The sequence below is a fragment of the Malaya genurostris genome, chromosome 2 (assembly GCF_030247185.1).
Source record: "Malaya genurostris strain Urasoe2022 chromosome 2, Malgen_1.1, whole genome shotgun sequence".
Lineage (NCBI taxonomy): Eukaryota > Metazoa > Arthropoda > Insecta > Diptera > Culicidae > Malaya > Malaya genurostris.
The window spans coordinates 23149336-23174911 of record NC_080571.1 but is presented as its reverse complement, the minus strand read 5'-3'; the positions used below and the strand labels follow the sequence as shown (position 1 = coordinate 23174911).

Below are 25576 nucleotides of genomic sequence, written 5' to 3'. Positions count from 1 at the left end.
TTAGCATAAAGGTCATTTGGCATCCCACTGAGAAAGCGGTTAGAACATGTTGTTCGCGAAGCGTTTGTTGAACGACAAACTAAACTCGTTCAGTTTGTTGTTGTTTTCTTTTCTACAAAGATTCGCGTGAAGATTAAATATTTTCTTCATATAAAAAGAAAATGTGATGTTGTTATACGCATAGTAGAAGTATTGTAAAAGTATGTAGTATTAATTTAAAAAATAGGTAATCGAAAATTTCCAAAACTCTCCAGTAAAACTAGTCCAACTGGGCTTCAACTCCTCATATTGAAAATGGCTCAGCAATGGAGCCCTGCCTGACGGTTTTGTTTAACGAAAAAAAAGTTCTGTTTCAAAATCGGCAAACGAAAGTCCTATGCTGACCTCCCGTTGCACGATTCATTGGACATTCATCGGATCAACGGTTCAACGTATTGGTTGAACTTTTTTTTTTCTAAGAGGGATACGGTCGTTTGTCATAAAGGACATTGGGCATAAAATTGTGATTCAGACGAATCACAATTGTTCACTTAACTGTTTTCCGAAAATTCCGATGAATTGACTTTAATAATTGAGTTTATGTAGTTTGGGAAAAAAACATGCTGTATACGCAGAGGACTCAGACTCAAGATGAAATTGATTCAAGTTGCATGGGGTAGCGCCTCAAAAAGCCGAATCCGCTCAGAATTATGCAAAAGGCCAAAATCTTGAAAAACCGAAGTTCGAAAGGTCGAAAATGTTATTGTCGCTGCAGCACTAACCTGCAATTCGCTGGACAGTCCAGCGCAGCGACGATTCCGAGCGACGTCAGTTGAACTGTCATTTACTATTCATCAACTGATAGAACCATGTTACATCATGTATATTTTGTTGTCTTGATTATGAATCACGTGCTTTAACATAAATGAATAACGGAGCAAGTAACAAAGGAGTATCACTTTCTGTATGCACTTTAAGTTGATAATGTATATTTAGGAATCAATGGGTTTGAGACTGAATGTTACGAGGTAGGGAAATTTCGAAGTAGGATAAATGATTAATGTATTGCATGCAGTCTACATAGCATTAAAGTACAATCAACTTCGCTGGAGGGATATAATCAGGTGAGAGAGACGTCGCTTCTGAATTTTTTTCTGCAAGCACAATACATGAGTTACATGGATTGAAAATGAAGAACTTGAATTTAATTTTGGGGAATTCTAATAACATACCATCTGTTTTCAAGTAATGATAATCTCGCTATCATAAACCAAAGGTATTCGAAAAGTAAAGATATTCAATAAGTCTCAAACGGCTTTACTGGAAGAATGATAAGAAATAAAATGTGTTTCCTTGTAGAGTGATTAAAATCAACAATTTTACGGGTGGAGAGAGTTGGCTGGTTCGATTTCAACCTATGTGGTGTATTTATTGGCAAATGTTTACATTCGCAATTCCAATAATTTAGATTTTTCACATCTGTTTTACGTTGGATAAAACCACACTAATAACTGCTTTATGTCAGAACAAAAATATGAATAACTTTCTGGAATTCCTCACGAATTAGGATTTTCATAATACTTTCTATTTTTTATTCGTGATCGGCTATAGATGAGCGATAAATTCTGATCATTTTCTCAATCTACACTGAGAAAAGAACAATATGAACCGCAACCTGTTTTTCATTGTCATTTCAACTATATGCTTAAATAGTAGCAAAGGGCATGATATATGACTATTCACCATCTGTATTGTATAAATTACTAGATAACAAAGACTACGACTTGACTAAACTATTTGTGACTTTTATGGCATGATCATACTGACAATGGTAGTCATCTCAAATATAAGAACAGATAGTTAAACTCACAATTTCTAGTAAGGTAAAATTGTTCTTGAGCCTTGATATATATGAGAAGCGAAATAGTTCAGGAATCAGAACAATTTGGCTCGAATGGCACGTTCCCCTACATGATAGATACATGATTTGATAAACGATTATGAAGTTTGAAAACACTATTCATGTAGTCCATATCAACAGCATTTATGTAGTAAGCACATTATCGTGTTTTTTTTTTTTGTTTTTTAACCGATTATGTTTTTCATTTGTGCTGACTAAGGTAACAGAGGTATTTTGGCCACTTCATATATTTTGGCCCACCTAACAAACTATATCGATTTCATCGGATTTTATCGATGTTAAGTAACTCATTTTGCAACAATTTGAAGCTAATCACATTAAATTACCTATTGCGGAAGGGGTTTTTAAAGATATTACAATATTTTGTGGATATTTTTATAAAGTGGGCCAAAATAAAATCATTCCTAAAGTGGGCCAAAATACCTCTGTTACCCTATACAAATTGTCAATGAACGAATGTACTATGTTATTGTCACAAAAAGTTACAATACAGCAGAAAATTTCGTACGTGGGTAACACATCAGTGATTGATTTGAAAAAAATATTTTATATGATTACTTTGTGTAATTTGGTACACACTAAGATTCGATTCCGTTGTTCGGTAATTTTTTTGACGAAAACGTTCGGTAATCAATAGAAAATACCGATATTTCGGTACATGAACTTCATTTACAACAATTATGCAAATTTTTACCGGACGATCAGTTTTACGCAAGTTTTCATTACAGAATTCTGTAAATAGATATACAATTCATACGGTAAATCTGAATAGTCGCCGAGTACGGTAAATACTGATTGTCGTGAAAACTAAATGTCAAACAGTTATTAAAATTTTCAGTAAGTGTCTTTTTATAAACCAAACGAAAAAATATCTTGAAGGGTTCGTCGAATGGAATGAGTGCACAAGTTTTTAAAACATTAGAATTACTCAAAACTTTTTGTTTATTTATAGACAGAAAATAATTTCATATCACTATGTCCACTTGCTGCTAACACATTTCGTTTGAGAGTTATTTGTGGTGGACTTGATGGGGTGTGCAATGCTCCGAAAGGCGCTCATAATTCCGGTCAACCGGGAAGTGAAGTTACATTTTTTCTAGACCTTTTTTATATTTACTCGTGGATATATAGGGCATCATAGTCACGACTGGTTCGAACTTTATTCACTCGTTTCTAAGAAAAATATCCAAATCCAAAAAAACATTATCGTAAACTTAAAATGTATGTTGTTTTATGAACTCCGAAAATCTATTCAGATTCAGAATGTAAATAAAAGTAAACAAACGCAAAAAATTACCGAGCCATTCGTTAGATCAATTTGGTTTACAGTTTACTGTAGTTGTTTGACAATTCAGCAATAACCGAACGATCGGTATTCAATTCAATTACCGAACTGATTACCGAACGTTCAGCTGTTGTAAATTCGGTAAAAAATTACCGAATTCTGAGAAATTTCCTAAGTGTGTAGACTTTAGGCAATCGATAGATCAGCCTATATGAAATAAAACAGCGTTATGAACAGACAAAGAGCTAAAAGCTACAACTAAAAACCTGTTTTAATCCACCTAGTGGTGTAATGATGCCTTTCTCATATCAATCATACTATCATACCTATATAATACTGTGGTATTCTTCAAAATTATTTTTCTTCGATTCTTAAAAGAAAATTCGAAATAGATTTGTTTGACCGTCTACTGATAAAAACTATCAATTGGAAAAGATTTGAGGTCGATTTAGAAAACTTTTTACGGTTTTTCGCTCTTTTCAGTGATGGTATAAAATTTTTAACACACTTTACCCTATATTTCCGGATCCGGAAGTCGGATCCGGATGAAAATCAGGAATTTCGTATGGAACCACAGGACCTTTCATTTGAACCTAAGTTTGTGAAAATCGGTCGCGCCATCTATGAGAAAAGTTAAAACACATATTTTCATTTTTTTGCACATTTTACCCCATAAAGTTAGTGCAAAAAATGTTACATACACACATACGCACATACACACACACAGACATTTTGCGTACTCGACGAACTGAGTCGAATGGTATATGACACTCGGCCCTCCGGGCCTCGGTTCAAAAGTCGGTTTTCACAGTGATTGCATAACCTTTCTATATGAGAAAGGCAAAAATGACGGAAAAATCGCAGTTTTCACTTTAAATAACCACCAAAACATTTCAAAAATTGAAAAAAAATTAATTAAAAAGTAGAGGTAAAGAAAAACATCTACAACAACTATGTTGCTTTGATTTTATGACTTCTGATAATTCTGCGCTGAGATGCAGTGGACTTCACAAATCATGATTTTTAAGAAGCGTCTTTAAAAATACCTCCTCACTGACAATTTATCTGAAAAAAATTCGCAAAAATTATGTTTTTTACCATTTAGACCACAATGGCAAAACTCTGGTTTGGTAAGATTTGGCATTGTCCCATTACGCGAAACCGGCGATGAAGTTGTTCTAAGCAAACACTGTTTTTTGTTCCTAAGGAGGTAATTGTGCCAGAACTTCGCCTTCTAGAAAAAAAAATCCAGTTATCGATTTATTAATTTTAGTTTGACGTAAAGCCGCCATGACTAAGTTCAGTTTTTGCAATGACTGAGCGGAAATATATATTGGAGAAGCCAAGTGAAAGAAAAACTAACAGAAAAGATAAATTTTTGAAAAAAGATACGCTCAGAGACAGGACTCGAACCTGCGTTCTTATGCATTCCGTGCATACGCGCTACCATTTCGCCACTCTGATCTTGCTTTAGCCACACTAAAACTCGAAACAGACATAGTAGCAACGTACATCGAACATGGTCTACATCCTGGCCGTCACCCGACCGATACCTTACATCCAAACATCTTCTCTGTCCATCAAACACTAGTCCTCTCGCTTTATACCTATTTCTCCGATCAAGCATTGAGTAGGAGAGTGTATTTATAATCGCTTGTCACCTTCTTCAATGGTGCCAGTCGCTGGCTGGACATTCATCTTTTCTGTTAGTTTTTCTTTCACTTGGCTTCTCCAATATATATTTCCGCTCAGTCATTGCAAAAATTGAATCCAGTTATGTTTAGTCGCCAAAAACGTTATTTCTTATCAGTGGTCTAATGCCGTTAAACTGCGATTTCGGGTCAATTTCGAACCTGAATCTTATACTTGATTCGCTCACGATTTATATGAATCCAGCTTTATATTCTCTAAAACGTACCTGGGTTCACTTCGGATGTTTCAAGTAAAATTTTCGCGCAAAATTGCGGTGTACTCATACCTGCTGAGTTTAATTTCAAAATTAGTCAGTCAAGTAATAATTGTACATTTTATTTCGGAAATTTAGTCTAAATTTTACCACCGTTCAATTTCAAGACCAGATCTATCTAAATTCAATAATAATGTAGATGGAATGACTATTTTTATGAAAATAATTATTATAACGAGGAAATGTATTTTTAAAATGAGTGATACATTCATAAGAAATGTGTTCGGAAAATGTCCAACTTGAATTACTGTAAGGAATATTCGAGTACAAGAAGACGGCAGAGCTCTGATTGTAAACTTTCTAAAACCAAGTTCGGACCAAGCGTAAGACCTAGGTGACCACAAGATAACAAATGGTCACCTATCACATCGAGTTTGGTCAATATTAGATTGGCCAAGAACCTAGATTCTGATGACATTTATTTTGCATAATCGAAGGTGCCTCCGCAATAGACCTTCGAATGGTGCGGTTGGAACTATCGCCAACCACACCATTCGAAGGCCCATTGTGGAGGTCAACTTTAGTGATTTGCATTAGTATCAGATCGATTAGCAGTATGCAACTCGATCGTACAGATCAGTCTCGATCGAGCTGTTGGTTGGATTGGATTAGCACTCGACCGTTGCCGGCACGTGATTTGCTGTAGAGTGAATCAAAACAAATTGCATTTTTCTTCGACGTTTTTTTTATTCATTCGAGTACTTGTCGGTTGAGGTTGTATTCGTGTGAGATGATCAAACGCCAAGTTCAGGCCGCGGAGTCCACGGCGTTGCTGGTATCAGTCGTATTGTGTCTGTCGGCTGCATCATACAGTGTAAGTTTTGCTGCAGATTGAGTTCTTATCTGAAATCATTTCAATAAGATATAGAGTAAATGAATAGTTACAAGATTAGATAAAATTGTATTTGCTTTGTTATTTTTTTCTTCAATTGAACAATTGGCAATTTATCTGATATGGTAATTCGCCTGAAGAAAATTTACATAAATACAAATTGATGGAATTTTGCTCTTGTTCAGAGGTCGAAAAAGTTTAATCATTTCAATAATCTGCGAATGACATTGAATAAATAACAAAACCAACAAAAATCGCGAAGAATAGTTCGAAACTAGTTTTTTCGAGAAAAATTGGTTGAATTTAGGTACATCGTGATGAAAGTAAACCACTCCTTTTTAAAGCGGTTTTGCATTTGTGTTTGTAATTTATCATAAATCCTAATAAAGAAAGCCTGTTTATATTCTGAACAATACCAGATGGCATCAGAGTTGAAGATCGCGCAACTACCCAGTCCACTGTCCCAGCTCGGGGAAGGACCAGTCTGGGACACCGATACACAAAGTCTGTTCTATGTGGACATTATGGGGGCAGCCATACTCCGTTACGATTACGCGGAGAATAAAACCTACAGTGCGACAATTGGTAGATCCATGGTAAAATAGTGTCTACTGTCTATAACTAATAGTTTCAATTCCTCCCCAGATGGTGTTGCCCCAATCTCGTTGATTATTCTTGTCCAGGGTAAGCCGGACCAGTACGTACTCGGAACTGGGCACACGTTAACGCTCGTTAGTTGGGATGGTCGTTCGGAGAAGGCTACCTTCGAGAAGACGATCGGTGATCTGGGTGAGTCGGAAAAGCATGTCCGTTTCAACGATGGGAAGGTCGATCCACAGGGACGTCTGTACGCTGGCACTATGCGGTTGGAATCGATGGGAGATATTTTTGATCAAAAAGAAGGAAAATTCTATCGATTCGATGGAAATGTTGGTGGAAAATTCTACGAACAGAAGCGTGACATAAGTATCTCCAACGGATTGACATGGGATGAACAGACGGGCAAGTTTTATTACATTGATTCTGCGGCGCGCGATATAAAAGAGTTTGACGTGTTGGAAAATGGCGATTTAAGGAACGAAACTGTTCTGTTTGATTTGAAAGTTGGCGGTAAAAATCCTGACTTCGTCGCGGATGGGATGACTAGTGATGCGGATGGAAAACTGTTCGTTGCCACCTGGGGTGGATCAAAGCTTCTGAAGATAAATCCAAAGTAATCAAATTGATTGAATATGGTTTTAATTTTTTCAGTAACTATGTTTTCTTTGCTTAGGACGAAAAAAGTTGAACAGGAAATTCCTATTCCTGCGAAACAAGTAACATCGGCGGCGTTTGGAGGTCCTAAATTGGATGAGCTGTTCGTAACTACTGCCCATACTAACAATCAAGACGCACCGGCAGGAGCGCTATTCAAAGTGTCCGGTTTGGGTGTGAAAGGAAAGGAAATGTATAAAATGATCCTCAAGGAATGAGGCAGTGGTTTTTATCTTTCATTCAATAAGGCAATAAACATATTGGTGCTAGTCTAGTTTGAAAAATATTCATGTTTGTTTTGATCTTGATTTCCTGTTAGTAGTACAAAACATATCACGGATGGACAGATTGTTCAGTAATCCATAAGCTCTTTTCCGAAATTCGCTAATGATATTTCTGATATCTCGGTAAAGCGCGTTCTTTTGCCGAAGTTTGGAAAAATATTAAGCTGAGCTTATTAATAAACAACAAATATACCGAAATCAGCCAATCCGTTTGCCGAGATTTCGAATAGTGTTTTAGCTTTTACTGAAACTCGGTGAAACACTTGTCATTTAATGTCTCTTGTCGAATGTGCAAAACGTCACGTAGCCTTTGCTGGAGGAGCGGGAAAATAATATATATTGAATGAAGGTAAGAGATTTTTATATTTCTTGAAAAGATAAGTGAAATAATAAACTCTGCTTTTTATATATACTTACAAAAGTCTTCTTATTCCTAGGTAGATGCGTTGAGGAGCACTGGAAAAAATTGTCTTTAACCGTTTTCTTTTGAGGTTTGCTTTGCTCTTTTGTATATTGCATTAAAACGGACATTAATAAAACACCCCCTTTCCCCAACCTTAGCTTTTATGATATTTATTTCATACAGTAATAAAGAAAAATCCTTTCTACGGACGATTACTGATGACTCGGCAATTCATTATTCGATCATAATCGCTTCTGCTGAGCTAACAGCAAAATCGCTGCTGAGAGGTTCGGCAATAATTGACAGTTAACAAATTTGGTATTGCCGAGATTCTCAGTAATTATTATTTTGCCGAGATGATTGCCGATCTCTCGGCTGTGCAAATCTCGGCACTTTTTTTTGCCGAGATCCAACATTAAAATTTATGTGCACATACCCATTTTCATTAAAGTTTACGTTTCGTCTTTGACTCATCAGTGCGTAGCAGTTTGTGTAGAAAGTTAAGGTCAGGCTATTTGCAAAACACTTTACGTCTGCCTAGTGGTTTATGTTGAGCCGTCAGGTTTTATATTGTTTTAGACTTAGATTCCGCACGGTAATAGCAATCCAACAAGCCATAGATTGTCAAAACCTTTAACGGAGATACGAATATTATTGTGCAAGCTACTTTTCGCCTTACTCCAGTAGTAAGAGTTTTGAGCGCGGAATAACAAAGTAATGTTTGGGAGCAACGTGGAATACGATTTTTTAAACAATTGTTTCTAAGTACCAAAAAGACAGTACAGCATACTTTTTCATGAAATTTTTCATCGGACAGATTTTAGAACGGTTAGTTTTTGGCAACATAATCATTCGAATATGACATATGTAAACCAGATGATGGCAGCATTTTCGAGTTGAAAGCAATTCCATAATTATATGATTTCAACTACTTACAGCCATAAATGCTGGAAGAACATAACACCCATATACCATTCGAATCAGTTCGTCGCGATCAGCAAATACGTATGTAACAAATAATTTCACTCAGTTTTCTCGGAGATAGTTGAACCGTTTTCTACAAACTCAGATTCATATGAAAAGTCGTATGCTCCCAAATAAGGTTTCTCAATTATCTTTGGATCCGACTTTTGGTTCCGGAACTACAGGATTATATGTGAAACGAAATTAAAATTTTGTAACTCATTTTTCTCTGAATTTTTGGCTGAACCGATCTAAGATTCAAAAAAAATCTAAGAATCATCTAAGATTCAAATGAAATGTCTTAGGATCCTATAAAACATCTTGCGTTTTAGTCAGATTCAAATTACGGTCTAGGGGATACAGGGCGATTAGTATAAAAATGTCTATTTCACATAAATTAATCAGGTTTATCGGGTTTGCAGATTTGGATAGTCGATAACCAAAACTTATTTCAGTTTTAGCGGTATTCAGTTTTCGATTAGGAATGTACCCAAAAATTTAATTCGCACTACGATTTCCCAAAGATGTCTACAGTTTGAATCAAATGTAAACTATACAGCTCCTGAGGGGGATTTAACTGACTTCGGCTGCACCGATTTTAGAATTCCGGCTCCGGTGTCGAGTCGTTTTTCAAAGCTCAATTATTTTCTAAACCGAATTTCAAACAAATATTCAAATTAAAAAACTTATGGTACCATACAAAATTGGTGAATTTTATCCGATTCCAGCTTCCGATTCTGGAATCATAGGGTAATGAATTTTTAAAATTCAAACCGATATAGAAGATGACAATACCAAAAAGCTTCAAAGTTGAACTCAAAGCTATTGCAATTTATTCGTCATGCTGATTTATGGCCATACGAATCGTTTTAGGTTATGCTGGTTCTAAAAGTACCGCAAATAATGGCGAAAACTCTAAAGTGGAACTTACTTCGACATATCATGGAATGTTCAAACGATTATTACAGTTTTAGATTCAAATTCGATCCGATTTGCAGAAACGAGGGTCATTAAAATAATGTCATAAGAACTAAAACACCGAAGATTATCCATGCAAAAAACACATGCGGATTGATAGCAAAATGGTGTAATCTCACTGCTAGGTGGATTAATCACGTTTTTTAGTCAAAATAAGAAAAATTTGAGTGAGTTTAATTAAAAATTTGAGTTCCTTGCACTCAAAATAAAAAATTCTTGATCGTTAATGTTTGTATACATGGTTTACTTGTTAAAGTCATTTTTCTTTCTTTCAAATGGAAAGCGCACAAAAAGTGATTCAAACTAGAGCTGTGCGCCGCTGCGCCACGCCGCCGCCGCCGATAATTTCGACACGCCGCCAATTTAAGAAAAAGATGATCAGCGCGCCGGTTATCCCATTTTAATCGTGCCGCCGATAATATTACATCAGCCGAAAAAAATGATTTGATCAATGTGGAAAATTGTTTACAGTTTTCATGAAAATTCATTGAAAATTACAGTACAGTCACTTTCCTCCTATTTATACTGAAAATCAGTACTGCCGATGTCAACCGAAGCCAATGTCATTTGATTCAAAGTCTATTTTCTGTCTTTATTTAAAAGGTTTTGAGCTATTGGCACATTATCGCAACATTATCGGTCGCGACATCTGAAAATGGAACCAAGAAAAGGAGGGTTCTTCCGAAAAAAAATAAATAATGTTAGGTTTTTTCGGATTACATTTACATTTATTTTGGATACTTTATTTGTTATTTCCGGGCATTTGAAAAATGGTATTGAACAAAGTTTCATGCTCCATTCCAAATAAACGTTAATTTTCGCACAATAAATTAAGATCAACGTTACCAACTCAAAGTAAAAACATTTTCTTCTACTTCTACTATGACTTTTCAAATGAATTTACCCGTTTTTATAAGAAATCGTTACAAATGTGAAGTAATTAAAATTTGAATTTGTTAATTTGATATTATTTTTGATATCTGAATGAATTTGAGCTAAACAAAACTAACACACTGAAGAAGAATATAAATTGTATTCGAAATGTGCATATGTGATGTGACGTTTATTATACAAGATTTATAGTGTCGTGAGATACATAGTGAATTTGTATAGTGACGTGATATACTTATAACAGAATTAAATGGTAATATTTAAAAAATTTATCCTTGTGAATTTGAGCGCCAAATCGATTTTATGTTAATTACATACGTACGAAAAAGATATACTTATTTTTTGAGTTGATAAAACGATTTTTATACATGATAATTATCAAATATGTAAAAAGCGATTTGAAAAATAGTTCCGAATAAAACTTCATGTTTCTTGCTCATAATAAAAAAAACCTTTGTATATGAATGAAATATTTATTTAAATAATAGTCAACCATCTCCAAATAATCGCACTTATACTCATCTCAATTTCTCTTCTAATTCGATGCATTCGAAACCATTTACCATCTCTATTCACTACGTTGGCTTTAATGGATCACATAAACATTAGGATCTTTGATTGTAGGTCGACAAAACAATAAGATAGAGAAATTGTCCTGTGTGAATCAATATTAAAATTTTTAATATGTTTATAATTGATTACGCCGAATCGCGCCGCCTCCGCCGCCGATGTTTTCAGGAAATAGCGTCACGCCGATTCGCCGCCGCCGCTAGTCAAAAAGACGTTTCAGCTGCCGATGTTGACAATTTTGATCGGCGCACAGCTCTAATTCAAACCCATTTCCTTTTGACCGGTTTGGAGTCTAAAAGACGACTCACTTAGTATAATTGAAACCACAAAATTTCTATTGAAAACAACAATGATTTCAAAAAATGACGTATTCTTGCATTCACAAATTCGATTAGAATATTCCGATAATGAAAACGCACTGAATATCAAGAAGCATTTTTTTTCACTCAAATGCTTACTTTAATGTATGAATAAATGCGAGAGAGCTCATGGCCTGAATAAATTTTACTCAATTCCATACTCAAAGTTTGACATATTGTTCCTGTTTATGAATTTGAGTAATCGCAACTTAAACCAGTGTAGAATGTTTAACGATCGAGTACAATTTATTTTGAATACTTTATTTGTTATTTCCATGCACTTGAAAAATGGTATTGAACCAAGTATAATGCTCCATTTTAAATAAACGTTCGTTTTCGAAAGATAAATTGAGACCAACCCCAACTAATCAAAAGTTCGGATAAAAGGGATGATTTGGCTTAAGTAGCTCTCAAAGTTAATCAATAGCATTTTAGACAGTCCATTTGTTAAGTAATTATCCACACTTCAAAGTTCGTGCGATGCAATCGAACGAACCTCTAAGCTGCTTCTAGAATACATTGTTCAGCTTCTTTGCAGCGAGAAAGTTGACGCGGAACTTGTTCTGTACTACGAACTTTAAAAAATTGACACATGTGTTCTTAAGCAGCTAGAAAGTTCGTGCGGAACTTGTTCTGTACTTTCAAGTTCTCAAAAGTTCCGCGTGTACTTTTAAGCAGCAAAAAAGTGGCCTTTTTTAGTAATTGTGGAACTTCTGGTTGCTTGGGACGTTACCACCTCAGAATAAAAACTGTCTCATCCACTTCTACTATGATTTTACAAATGAATTGGTCCGTTTTATAAGAAATCGTATTTAAAGGTAATTAAAAATCATCTCTAATAATAGGCAGCGCTTCTACATTTCATTTTAGCGTCATTGTGTCAATCGGATCCAATTTGTTGTTGTTTAAAAGTAGACGATTAACTTTTGCCAAATTGAAAGTTCAGAACAAGTTCCACGAGCACTTGTTTGAACACGAAATCGAGGGGCAGATCACTATGACAGCTCTCTGAATCGAAAATAGTTATTAATGAAAATACGCTTAAAATTCAATAAATATCAACATAAATTAAATTAAGGATTAGAAAACCTAAGACAAGACCTGACATCTGGGGGTCCTGCTTTTGTTCCAAAATGGACCAGTTTCTGATTGGCTGATTTGGATGTTGCTACCTGCACATTGTGATAAGAAAACACTTTTGCAGGGTACGCGAGCAATGATGCCAAGTATAAAGAAAATCAGAACACAATTTTATTAAAATGTATAATTTTAGCTCACCAATGAAAATGAAAATTTTCGGAGAATGTTTCACCGACGACACGACCTGCCACTCGCTTTTAAAACTGTATCGCAAATCGAGCTACCCCTCAGTAACTGGTAATGTCAAAATGATATCTTATGAAAAAAGTTTAAAATTGGGAACGCGGTCAGAGAAATTGTTGTTTTCGAAATAACAGTTACAGTAACCCTAGTTACCATTGTTTATCTTTTCAAGGTAATCGTTCTCGGTTTCATTATTGCACATGCCCAATCTAGAGCATCTCAAAAGTTCTCATCGTCGACTGCAGATCTAAATCGGAATTGAGAGTTTTTATGGCTTGCTAATTTTGTATTTAATTATATATTCTGTTCACTTATAATATGTATTCTTGTAGCCTCTCTTCAAAGTGCGTAAAGACCCGAAACTAACCGCTTTTGCGTTTATCTACGGCGTGATGCTTAGAGGGTGAAGAAAATCTCACCGTGAGACCAGAATGATCTTCAAACCATTGCATTGTAGTACTCAGATGAACAGTATGACCGCTAATGTTGGTGTTATGCTGCAATTTTGATGATGTTGCTACTTGTTAGATCATTTCGATCGTGATTGCAATTATTTATATTCTTTGAAGTGTACGTACAGCATTAACAAATTTTATATGACTTTTTCACCAATATTTCAATTATATAAAAGTCCTACAAAAAATAAATGTTTAGTTACCGGTGAAATATGCTTTGATAACAATTTCAATCAACTGTGATCTGCGCTTCGCTGACATGGATTGCATTTAATGATATATGTACGTAGCTACATGCCGTTGTGTGAAAGAACCAAAAGAAGTGGACGAAACCGTAGGTCGAGTGGCCTACGCTAAAATGCGGAAACGGAGTGTCCCTTTTTAATTCTTCCCTCATATAGAATTCATATAATGTGGCCCTTATTACCGGTATCACTTCACGGTGAAAATCAAGTGAAGTGAATGTAGGTATTTATCACGAAAGTCGCTTCGGAGGAAAAATTAATTACTTTTATGAGCTTGTGGTTATTACGAACATCACATCATTTTTTTGGAAAAATGATTTTTTTCACTACGTGACTACTTCAGTGTGTGTGATACTGGTAACAGGGAAAATCAAGTGAAGTGATATAAGTGTGAAGTGACAGTGAAAGTGGAAGTGAGAACGGTTATTAGGACCTGAAATTCTTTTTAAACGCCAGTAGAAGACGAGACAATCCGTGAGAACGACTTGACAGGGTATTTTGATTATTGGAATGAAATGCAAAATCGCGATTCTGAACATTAAGCAAAAAAACCAAAATCCCGAAACGACATTATCATTCCTGTTGTCATTCAAATATTTTTGATAGATACGTAGATTGCAAACGAAAAATTCAGTGGCGAATATATACGGATATGTTCCATTTTGCTCGATCATCATTACATCGCTTTATTGTTAGCGCCATGAAAACTGGTTTATTCCTGCAATCAATATAATTAGCCTAACTTGAAATAAACTGTTTTACTTATAATACATCTTTTAAAGCATTACCTGTTTGTTTATTATGCTGTGCATGGTTACTATTTCGTAGCAACCACAGCAGTGATGCTTGTAAAATATATTTTTATTATTACCTAGGGGTCTTTCAATACTTCGGTAACTGATAGTGATCGCGCATGAACACTTTTTATTGCGATTTTTCTTCGAAGTGCCTGGTCGTGTCGTCGGTTTCACTTTTTTCCAATCTCATTGGTAATAAATGTTTATAGTGGCAGGACTGTGTAATTAAAATAGACATCAAGCCGTTTTTCTTTTTAGTGAATTAAAGTATAACCAAAAAATATTTGTTAAATTAGTGTAAACTCGAAAGTGTGTTTAGTTTTACGAGAAGAATGAACTGTTGTGTTCCACACTGTGGTCGCATTAAGCATTTCTATCCCAACCTGACTTTTTCCGGTTTCCAAAAGATCCGGTAATACGCCAACAATGGATTCGATTTTGCGTTCAACATGAGATATTTCGTGTTTTGTCATCAAAGCTCAATTAATTGTTTTCAAGCATTAATATATAATAAAGAAATGCATTCACCAAAACATTTTTCATGTTTATTTCAAATCAAAAACCTAAAGTCTAAAAATTTAAATGTAATGTTTTTTTCCTTGCGTAGTTATGAAACAATCTGTAAATATGGGTACACTTTAGCCGATACGTTGGTATTTATTCCACAGGGCGAAAATGACGAAAACCAAATGCGTTAAAAATACGCTAGATGCCACAATGCAACTGAATCGAAAATTCGTTAGTATTCCGCCCGATAATAACCTACAAAATACGCTATTTAAAATGTGTTCCGTAAATTATGCAAGCTGCTTAAACCAAAGCTTTCGCTTTTATACAACATTTTGATTGCTTGGGTTATAATAATGTTATTCAAAACTCAATCAAAAACTTTGTTTATCATCTCTGTTATTGCAAATTGAAATTTGTTGCAGTGTTTCATTCCTTTTTCGTTCCACTTTCAGCCATGTGCTTCTGACATCTGCAACCGTCAAACTGCTTTGCTGTCTCTCTACCGACTGCACAAATTGGACAACTCACCTGAATGTTGCAGCAGACCAGTGTGTAAAACAAGTTTTTAGTTAAATCTATACGTTTCCGAGATTACATCGGGGCAATTTCATTGTTTTCCCCCCAAGTGTTAACTACCGTTCACATCACTGAAACGTTTGCAACGTCAATCGAAATGGCACCTCTAACGTGGGAAGAGAAAGAGCAACTGATTACCCGTAACCTGCAGGAAGTTCTTGGTCAAGATAACATGCGAACTATCCTTAAGGAACGTGATTTAAAAATTTATTGGGGTACTGCCACGACCGGAAAGCCACACATAGCATACTTCGTGCCGATGTCAAAGGTAGCTGATTTCCTGAAAGCCGGTTGCGAAGTTACGATCCTATTTGCGGACCTGCATGCCTATCTGGACAATATGAAAGCACCCTGGATGTTACTGCAGGAACGAACCAAGTACTACGAAGCATTAATCAAGGCAATGCTGGCATCATTGGGGGTGCCGTTGGATAAGTTGAAGTTTGTACGGGGAACAGATTATCAACTTTCCAAAGAATACACGTTAGATGTTTACAAATTATCGTCCGTCGTAACTCAGCATGATGCCAAGAAGGCAGGAGCAGAAGTGGTAAAACAGGTCGATCACCCGTTACTATCGGGGATCTTGTATCCGGGACTGCAAGCGTTAGATGAAGAATATCTCAAAGTAGATGCTCAGTTTGGTGGTGTGGATCAGCGGAAAATTTTCACCTTTGCGGAAAAGTATCTGCCACAAATGGGCTACACCAAACGGATTCATTTGATGAATCCGATGATTCCTGGTCTGGCGGGAGGCAAAATGTCTTCCAGCGAGGAGGATTCCAAAATCGACCTGTTAGACAGTGCCGCCAAGGTGAAATCGAAGATCAAAAAAGCCTTCTGTGAGCCGGGAAACATCGAGGACAACGGTCTGTTGAAATTCTTCAAACATGTTATCTATCCGATGTTCAAAACTGGCGAGTGCTTCGAAATCAAACGGAAAGCGGAATTTGGTGGAGATTTGAAATTTGAAAAATACGAAGATTTGGAATCTAGCTTTGCGGCCCAGGAACTGCATCCCGGCGATTTCAAAGCAGCTGCGGAAATCTATATCAATCGTTTGCTGGAACCGATTCGAAAAGTGTTCGATGACGAAGAACATCGGCAACTGACTGAACGGGCATATCCGACAGGAGCCGGGAACAAAAAATTGACAGCGGCACAAGTTTCCGGTGAAAATACTCCGGACAAATTGGAACTGAAAGTCGGTGAAATCTCAGAAGTCGTAAAACATCCGGATGCCGATACACTGTGTATTCTGGATGTAGATTTGGGAAACGACACGAAGAAAACAATCGTCAGCAATCTGATGGCTTATCACAGTCTGGATGAACTGAAAGGACGTTCGGTTGTAACGGTGACCAACATGAAATCTTCCAAAATTCGTGGAGTCGAAAGCGAAGGGCTTGTCCTGTGCGCATTCAATCAGGACAAATATGAACCCCTGTCGGTTCCCGATGGGGCAAAGCTCGGCGAGCGCATCATCGTGGAAGGGTTTGACAACACTAAAGCAGAGGTGGCGCCGTTAAATCCGAAGAAAAAGGTTGGAAGTTGTGTTTGTGATAGTAACTGAAATAGTTTAAATTGATTTGTTTTGCAGGTTTGGGACAAGATACAAGCCGAGCTGAAGACGAACGCCGACGGCGAAGCTCTATGGAAAGAATTCTCTCTACTGACCCTGAACGGAGACAGAATAACTTGCGCACTTAAGGAGTGTAACATCAAATGAACTCTTGCTCCTTGTTGAGAAAACGAATTTTCCTACGCTTTAATGAAAATACTGAACACTATTTATTTGGATCGCTTCCGTGTCAAACACTTGCGTGCGCAGGATTCAATTTCGTTTTATTTTTATTTTGCATTTTTATGTGTTAAGTCGTCATATTCTACGAACTAAAGTTCAACTTTGTTGAGAAACACGTCCTAAAATGGTGTTTTGAGTTCATCAATTACTCTGAAAGAACTAATCCCTTCGATTATTTATTCTTTTGTAAGAATTGAGAAAATTCAACCGGAAAGTAAAAGTTCGGATAATGAAAAAACAGCATACATTTTAATGTCTGTTCATATTTTTATTCAACCGTAAATAAACTAAATGAATCGTACTCTTATCAGTAGTAGCAGCCACACACGTACATGTACTCGTTTGAATATTCTCTCGTTTTCTTCGAGGCCACGAACCTCCCTCCCTATCAGTAACCTAGCAAGTTTTTCGACACTGCAAGGAAGTGAGGTGTTGCTGGCCGTGCCCAATCATGTTAAGAGCAGCAAAGTTAGCTCGACAAACTTTGGTGGTCTACATGATCGGTCACTCTCACTGCTGCAATTGTTCTGAAACATGTCGCCAAAGTGATGCGAAATGCGAGCTAAGCATGCTTCAGCACTCACAACATAACACTCGTCATTTTCACACGGAACGAATATTACCAGCGTATTCGTTTCATCTACAGTAGTAACTTCCTTAATCCTAACAGATAGTTGATGTTCGATTTGCTTAATTTGCCAACATTATTAGCCATTAGAGCCGAATTTCAACCAATTCCCCCTTTCTCGCCGGATTTCTAATTCGGATCGAATTTGGCCTGGGTTGACGGCTCTGTTGCTCCTATTGATCTATCTTCGCCAGAATATCGGACTCCCGGAAAAGATGATACTCTTTGCTGTCGCCCAGATCAACCTTGGTGCCACCGTATTCCGGCAGCAGAACTTTTTCACCAACGGTCACTCCTAGCGGAACGTGCTGTCCGGTTTGGCTGTTACGGCTTCCTGGACCGACAGCGATGACCGTACCTTCCAACACTTTGGATTGGGCCTTCTCAGGTAGCACAATGCCACCCTTGGTTTTCGTCAGGGCTTCTGCACGTTGAATCAGCACACGGTCCAACAGTGGAATTAGACGTCTAGTAGCCTGAAAGATCGAAACAGTTTTGGAAGTTGCTCGTCATAACCTCAAACACAAGTACACGGACTGTCTATAGATCTTTCGAGAAAGCTGTTGGAGTGAAATGAGCCGGTGTTGTTACGTAACCATGTTAAACAAACATGAGTTCATTGTTCGAAGTTGAAATAAAGTAGATCTAAATGATTTTGCTGAAGTAACAGAATTGTAGATCAATATATTTAAAAACATAGTTTGTTTTTAATCGTCAAAATAATTCCGTAATTTCATCATTCTAACTATTGAGCGTGACCCTGATTAAAAAATTGAAACATATTTTGGAAGAAACTTACCATATCAAATGTTTTAATTCGTAGAAAAAGGTTATATGAAAACCTTAAATGAAATCCGAGCAACTAGAAGAAATCTAGTATCACTGAAACAATTTTTAAAGCTATCAATCTAAAAACACCGGAGACGTTCACGACCACGCTGCAGCAGAAGCAAATTGACAATGAAAATTAACCAGGATGAGAGACAGAAGAAACAGGCGTGTTTGCGTTTCCCGAAAGCATCTGACGGATGTCTAAAAGCCACAGTATATCGCACACTAGAGATGCCAACTTTACGAATTTCATGAGATCTAATACCATGTTCACATTAGCGCTGATATAACTTAATATACCGAGATGATATGCATATCATGTCGAAGTGTTCACATATGATCGAAATGATATCGTTTGACAATAAAGTTGTCATATTGAATTTTCCCATTAGGAGTAAGATCAATAATATTGCTTTTCTCTCCTACAATTCAATCAATAATTGAAGTTTCCCTTTTATCGGTTTCCGAACGCCAGTATTCGTTGAAGAATTCGAAATTATAATGATTGTTTATTGTCACTCTTAAAGTGACATTCATGAATAAGTGCGTTTAATGCCATTATCCGTGTTGCTAGTTGCGATTTTTGACAACTCGACATGATATCGTACATGATATCCCGGATATCATGACAAAATGGTGATACGCGTTGACATCAAATTGTATGGGATATCAAGTGATATCGCACATGATATCATCGGATATCAAGTATATTCGTATATCACTTGATATCAGCGCTAATGTGAACATACTATAAGGGAGACTACACTGACAATAATTTGCACGCTAGTATCATGTGCAAAGCATTTGAACCAAATACAAATAATAATACCACAGACTAACAGACAGGACACTCAAATTAGATTCTTCAATCATTTTAACGGTCATTTCGAATATTCCTTTATTTGGGACAGTACTCGCATGTGTCATGATGGCGCCACGTTACCCTATCAAAAACATCCTGTCTGTCATCTAGACTGTGTTTATTTTTTTTCATTTACCAACAGAGTGGCCATTCATACAGAATTACCTGTAATGTATTGATTTGTATACGTCTATGCGAATTTCATGCAGGATGCAGATTTAATACATATTGCCAAAACTATTTACATAATTGTGCCTACTTCTCCTCCTCCAACGCAAGACAAAATCGAACCCATTTTGTTACATTATTTACTTGCTTCTGGTCTGCCGCCACTTAATTTCGGGTGAAAACTACCAACACAATAAAAAATAGTCTAGATGAACAACGTTGAGTCAAATAAATGGTTACCTTCAAACATCGCGAAAAAGTTTAATATATTATCAACGTAATCCAATAATTTATTGTGACGATTCATTTTCAAATATTTTGATGAAATCAGGCATCCCTGCAAGCAGCTGATCGGTGTTGACAAACGAGGGGAAACCAACTAGTAAAAAAACTTTTACATAACACAAGGGGTGTACAGATAGTAAATAGCTCGCGCAGTACAATATAGGTAGAGCTAGTGCATCACGAAAAATTATTTTTTATAAGAATTTACTCATACTGTCATGTCTGTTAGTCTGTGATAATACGTCCCATACTAACGTATCGCCAATTTTTGGTTCACCAAATGATCAACTTAGCCTAAGCCCTTTCTTTTTCAAACCTTGACAGGTCGTAGTTACCAAAAATACACTTACTAACAACATTATTTGATGTTGCTATGGTAATATTTGTTTGTTTAGAGATCCATAATAAATAAAAAGTCACTATCAAATTATCTAAAAGAATGGTAATATCCATCATTAAATCAATTATTTTAAACTCTCTCTTTCCAGATTAGATGGTAGTCGTTCTCAAGCATAGAACTTTGATTGAATTCTTGAAAGATCGACGAAAGAATAAAAGTTACCATAATCATATTTGCACGAAGATTTAATATGAACTTTGTGATACTCCATACGAATGTATGTAATTTTCTTTTGAAACCGCCAATATCAGATATTGACTGGTAGGATTGCGTTGTCTCATTATATTTTTTAATCGTATAAGTTTATGGCTTTATGTTCTGAAAGCCTTGAAACTCATACTTCATAAACGAACCTTTTCGCTAATAAGTCTGATGAAATATGCAAGGTAAAAAGGGTCTTGTTGCCAATTGAGCTCAATAATGTTGATCATCTCGAGTTTAGATGATGATTTCAATGATGCTGACTGTATTGGATTGGTTAAACAAGGTTGCTGATCCTATCAATGAAACATTACTCGTGAACTATTCTCTTCACCGGCGATGCTCTACCCGTGCGGCGAGCAGTTTGTATATATTCCGTGTCTGCTTTATTCATTCTTTTCTTCCACTCAGAGAATTGAACCGCTTGGCAAAGCAAGCAAGCATCTTATATGCACTCTGTTGACTCACAGTGAGTTCGTTTCGAAGCATTTAGGTAGAAAGCTATTCGGTGGTGATGATGACTCGCGTTGAGTCGAATTTTCTACTCACGGTGATTCGTTCTCTGCGACGTATGGCGGTACAACTGAATGACCGCCCAGGATAAAATTTTATTCCTGTATAAAGCTTATAAGAAAGATGTCGAATCTTTTTGAATTGTCTTCACTGCACATTTCTTCGGTGTTTGCTATACTTTAATCGTGATTTGTAGCGTTAGGGACAACTTTGATACCTACCAGAATATGTTATTGATTAAACATCAAACTGTAAAGGGTTATTAATGGAGCGTTTTTGTGTGTCGTAAATATGTAACTTTCACTCCTATTCCGTAGTTCTATAATAAATTCATTTTGTGTTTCGATCGAGTTCGACTTTTCCAAACAAATTATACCTCATTCGAAATGCCAAATTGGTATTTTTCATTCGGTCGAATGTAGGGTTGTTTATTATGCCTGAGAAGTAATAGTCCCAAGTTTTTGTCAATTATTATTGTTTCTCATGATCGTGAAACTATTTATATACCGATTACAAAGCCATTCGACGATCGTTTCCTTAATAATTATAAACATATGTGATGATTGCTTTTAATTTCATGTTAATCATTCATAATAAACTAATAGTATTTGTATTGACTTCGAGACAAGTTGTGTCGAACCAAGTCAACTACCAAAAAAGTTGAGACCAACTTTGATGATAAACACTATCAGTTCGTACAAATACTAGAAGAACCATAAACACCAAATAATTCCGTCACATTCAATATACAGGGCGTTAGAGCTACAATATAATAGAAACTAAAACCGAAATAGAACTTCTATAATTTTGTATAAGGCACTAATTTGGAGGCCAACATAAGATTTTACTGAAGAATGATATTTCTATTATTATCAAAAACAAACAAACTCTCTACAGTTACTTGTTGGAAACTGTGCCATTGATAATCGTGCAATGAAGACCTTCCGCAGTTTCCAATAACGAAATAAATATCTAAAAATCAAGTATCATACAATCAAACACAACAAAATTATCTGTCTCGTGACATTAGTGACGTTAAATAAAGTGGAATTAAATGCATATTTTTTTCTATCTCCTATCTCCTGATTATGTGATAACAGAATTATATTTCATTTGGACTCTTTGTATGTGATCCTTGAAGTATTCACGTAAAAATTTTTTTGCTCAACACAGTTTTAAGGTAAATAATACAATGAGTAGTTTCAAAACTGAATGTGTGATATGAGTAACAAAAATTCTAAATCGCACTATCTGACAAATCGATAAACCACGCGGATTGTGTTAGTTTTCAAATTGAAATCGTTTCCTCTGTAATATGAATATTGTAAAATGTTATGAAATTGAATTTACAATTTCTTCTAGCGGATGTTCTTTTTTAAAAAAAAGCTAAACCGATCACTTCGGGAGTCAATTGTAGAACATTTTATTTTCAATACATTTTTGACAGCAATATCAGATTGTAATCTTAATTTGATTTCAGCTCATCAATTTCTCAACTGATATCACATTACGTTATTATTTTGCTGTTTGCTTTTGGAAGCAAAACTTACGAGGCAATAGTTTTGTGAAACTCCAAAAATGATAATATTAAATGCAAAAATTTAATGAATGCATTAAAATAGGACTAAGTTAATAAGGCGATACAAAAATGCAAAAATAAATTTCAATGGAACATCTATTCCTCCAATTTTATGTTGCGTTTTACAAAATGCTTCGACATCCTGTGGCAGTTGGCCGGAACCACAACCGTGATTCTCAATTTAAAAGTCTTAATTTCCTGATCGTAGTACAGTTATTCTAATCGATAATTTGCGTAGATGTATGGTAAAAGATGCTGAATGAGTATTTAGTTAGTAATGACTATTTCTTTGTTAGCCATTCTTCTTAATTGCTTTGATTTTTGCAGAGCAAGCAGTTACATGGCGTCTCAGTAGGTTCAAACGTTGTGGAAAACCCTGCACTCCTATTACTTCTATAAATCAAATCTATGCGAAGAAGCGTTAAATTGTGTTTAATATAATAAAAACATGAGAAAATAAATCATCCCTGGAATTAAAAGATTAGACTTGCCTCTATAATCAATATTCAGAATATATTTTTGTCACTCTATTTGCATTGCATATTGATATTGCGTATTGGACTTGATCATTCATAATCATATGTGATTTAAAAAATATCACTGTAGATATTTCAGTCCATTTTCAAAATCATAAATAAAATAAATATCAAACCAACCCGAAAGAGAATCAAAAGTGTTGCTACAGTTATATGTGGAAAATAGTTCCTTTTATTTTATTTCTTATATAAGCCATATAAACTGCAAAATTTTCACTTTACAAAAGTGATTGCCCTCAGGTGATTCAACTCCAGCTTTTTTAAAATCTATCTGCCATTACTTGCCGCAAAATTTCAACAGCACGGAGTACGAACGTGAGAATAGTATTCGGTGAAATCTGAATAAACTGTTTCATTAGTTTTATTGCAGTAGGAAGTACATTATATGTACATTAGTATACGATTTTAAACGACGTTTTGAAGTAGACTATCAGTTTTATTTATCAGTTTAATTTTTATCCAACCCAATCGTTTCGCCATCTTCCAATAATAAGTAATGATATTACGTTTAAAGTTTTCCAAGCTAATTTGTGATGTTCAACGCACACTTTTTATCAGGGCAATATCTACGAGACAATTAAACTAAGCAAAATAAAAAATTGCTTCCATCGCATCGCTAATTTTTGTCTTCAATTTTTTTCGTACACTTGCATTCATGATTGCTGGCATTTTGACTCGCAGTGAGTCAAAAATTGACTCAATGTAAGCGCTACTCGTGCCTGATGATACCTGCTCTTGAAATGGTAGAGAATGGCTCACGGCGGAATAGCAACAAGCATGAAAAGCAAGATCTCTTCTCTCTTGCGAGTCGCTCAGGCAGTCACATATTGAGCATAGCTTTTGCCTCGTCCGGCATTACATGCTTTGCTGTCTCCGTTCTTGAATCGTTCGCAGGCGATGAACGTTAATGAGTTGCGTGAGGCGAATTTCAGCAACCCTGGTTAAAATCATTTCACTACGGTGTAATTTTGTACATGAGCGTATGTTCGGGATATTTGTATACACTTTTATCCAGTTTACGTTCAACGTTCAACTGATTCAGGCATGAATAAACCCGCACAAAAAAGATGTTCACGTCTACTGTAGAGTTCCGGCAACTCATTGGCAAGAAATGAATCGACCAGAACACCAGACGATCAACGAATTTACCACTAATGATAAAAAGTGCAGTCACCATATTCGGATGTAATAAACTTATGAAAACTATTAATTTTTCAAATTCTAAATGGAAAAAAATTGGTTTAATTACGTTTTGTATTATTAGATGAGAGCTATGACTTTGTGTAACGGTTTATTCTATTGCAGATATGCTGTTTTAAAGTTCCCTAAACAATTTTCTTTGTCATTTCAAATAAACCATGGATTAGCCGACGACACGACCTGCCACTCGTGTTTGAAAACTGTATCACAAATTTAACTACCCCTCAGTACCTCGTAATGTCAAAATGGTATCGCAGAAATAAAAATTCGAATAACAGTTACCGTAACCTTAGTTACATATTTATTACTGTCAGTAATTTACGTAAAACAACAATGGCTCTAATGCTAATAAAATGGAGAAAAAAAATCGTCAATAAAAAATTAAGCTGATATTTTAGGTTTATGAAGCTTATGAACCAGAATCATCTCATTTAAAAGTTAAGTAAAGCACTATGTTTTCGTGATATCGATATGATATGATATTATGTTGTTTTGAATCGACATCACAGAACGCAGCAATTTTATCATCGTCATTTTTTCATTGATTTAAACTTCTGTGAGGGTCCTTTTCGTATCACGAGAAAAAAATTTTTTTAGTCTCAATCGAATGCATAACATATGAAATAAACTTTGCGATAGTGCACCATTTTTTTCGTATTCTGGAATGCAGTTTGTGTCAATCCGTCTTGTGGAGATTTAGAGATACATGACCGCACACAGAAAAATAGCTCGCTTCATCCTGAACTCAATCCTGTTTCTCTTACATTTTCATAGGTACTGGCAATGGAACGAAATACTTTTCCGATTTGTTTGTTTATTTATATTATTGGGGTTACTTGACAAATAACGCATAGCAACCAGAACAAAGCAAAGTCTTGGCATTACATTCCTTTCGTGGAATTTGGCCTTTCTGTTTCAACAGACTTCGCAGCCGATTCTTAGTGTACAGAATCATTGCATGGCTAGTACTATGGATCC

General features: G+C 35.8%; 3 protein-coding genes across 3 annotated transcripts; 2 read left to right on the top strand and 1 right to left on the bottom strand.

Annotated features, from left to right (window-relative positions):
* Positions 1-5745: 5745 nt before the first annotated feature.
* LOC131431921 (regucalcin-like) lies at positions 5746-7523 on the top strand. The gene is made up of 4 exons (XM_058597879.1): positions 5746-5965; positions 6403-6568; positions 6629-7196; positions 7257-7523. Exons 1-4 carry the CDS (start codon positions 5882-5884, stop codon positions 7453-7455), a joined length of 1017 nt encoding a protein of 338 aa, XP_058453862.1. The 5' UTR covers positions 5746-5881; the 3' UTR covers positions 7456-7523.
* Positions 7524-15513: 7990 nt separating this feature from the next.
* On the top strand, positions 15514-17520 carry LOC131430848 (tyrosine--tRNA ligase, cytoplasmic). The gene is made up of 2 exons (XM_058596078.1): positions 15514-17134; positions 17192-17520. The coding sequence occupies exons 1-2, from the start codon at positions 15689-15691 to the stop codon at positions 17318-17320; spliced, it is 1575 nt and encodes a 524-aa protein (XP_058452061.1). The 5' UTR covers positions 15514-15688; the 3' UTR covers positions 17321-17520.
* A 122-nt stretch (positions 17521-17642) lies between these two features.
* LOC131431212 (10 kDa heat shock protein, mitochondrial) lies at positions 17643-18985 on the bottom strand. The gene is made up of 2 exons (XM_058596792.1): positions 18823-18985; positions 17643-18499 (listed from the first exon to the last, which is right to left on the bottom strand). Exons 1-2 carry the CDS (start codon positions 18823-18825, stop codon positions 18197-18199), a joined length of 306 nt encoding a protein of 101 aa, XP_058452775.1. The 5' UTR covers positions 18826-18985; the 3' UTR covers positions 17643-18196.
* Positions 18986-25576: the final 6591 nt, after the last annotated feature.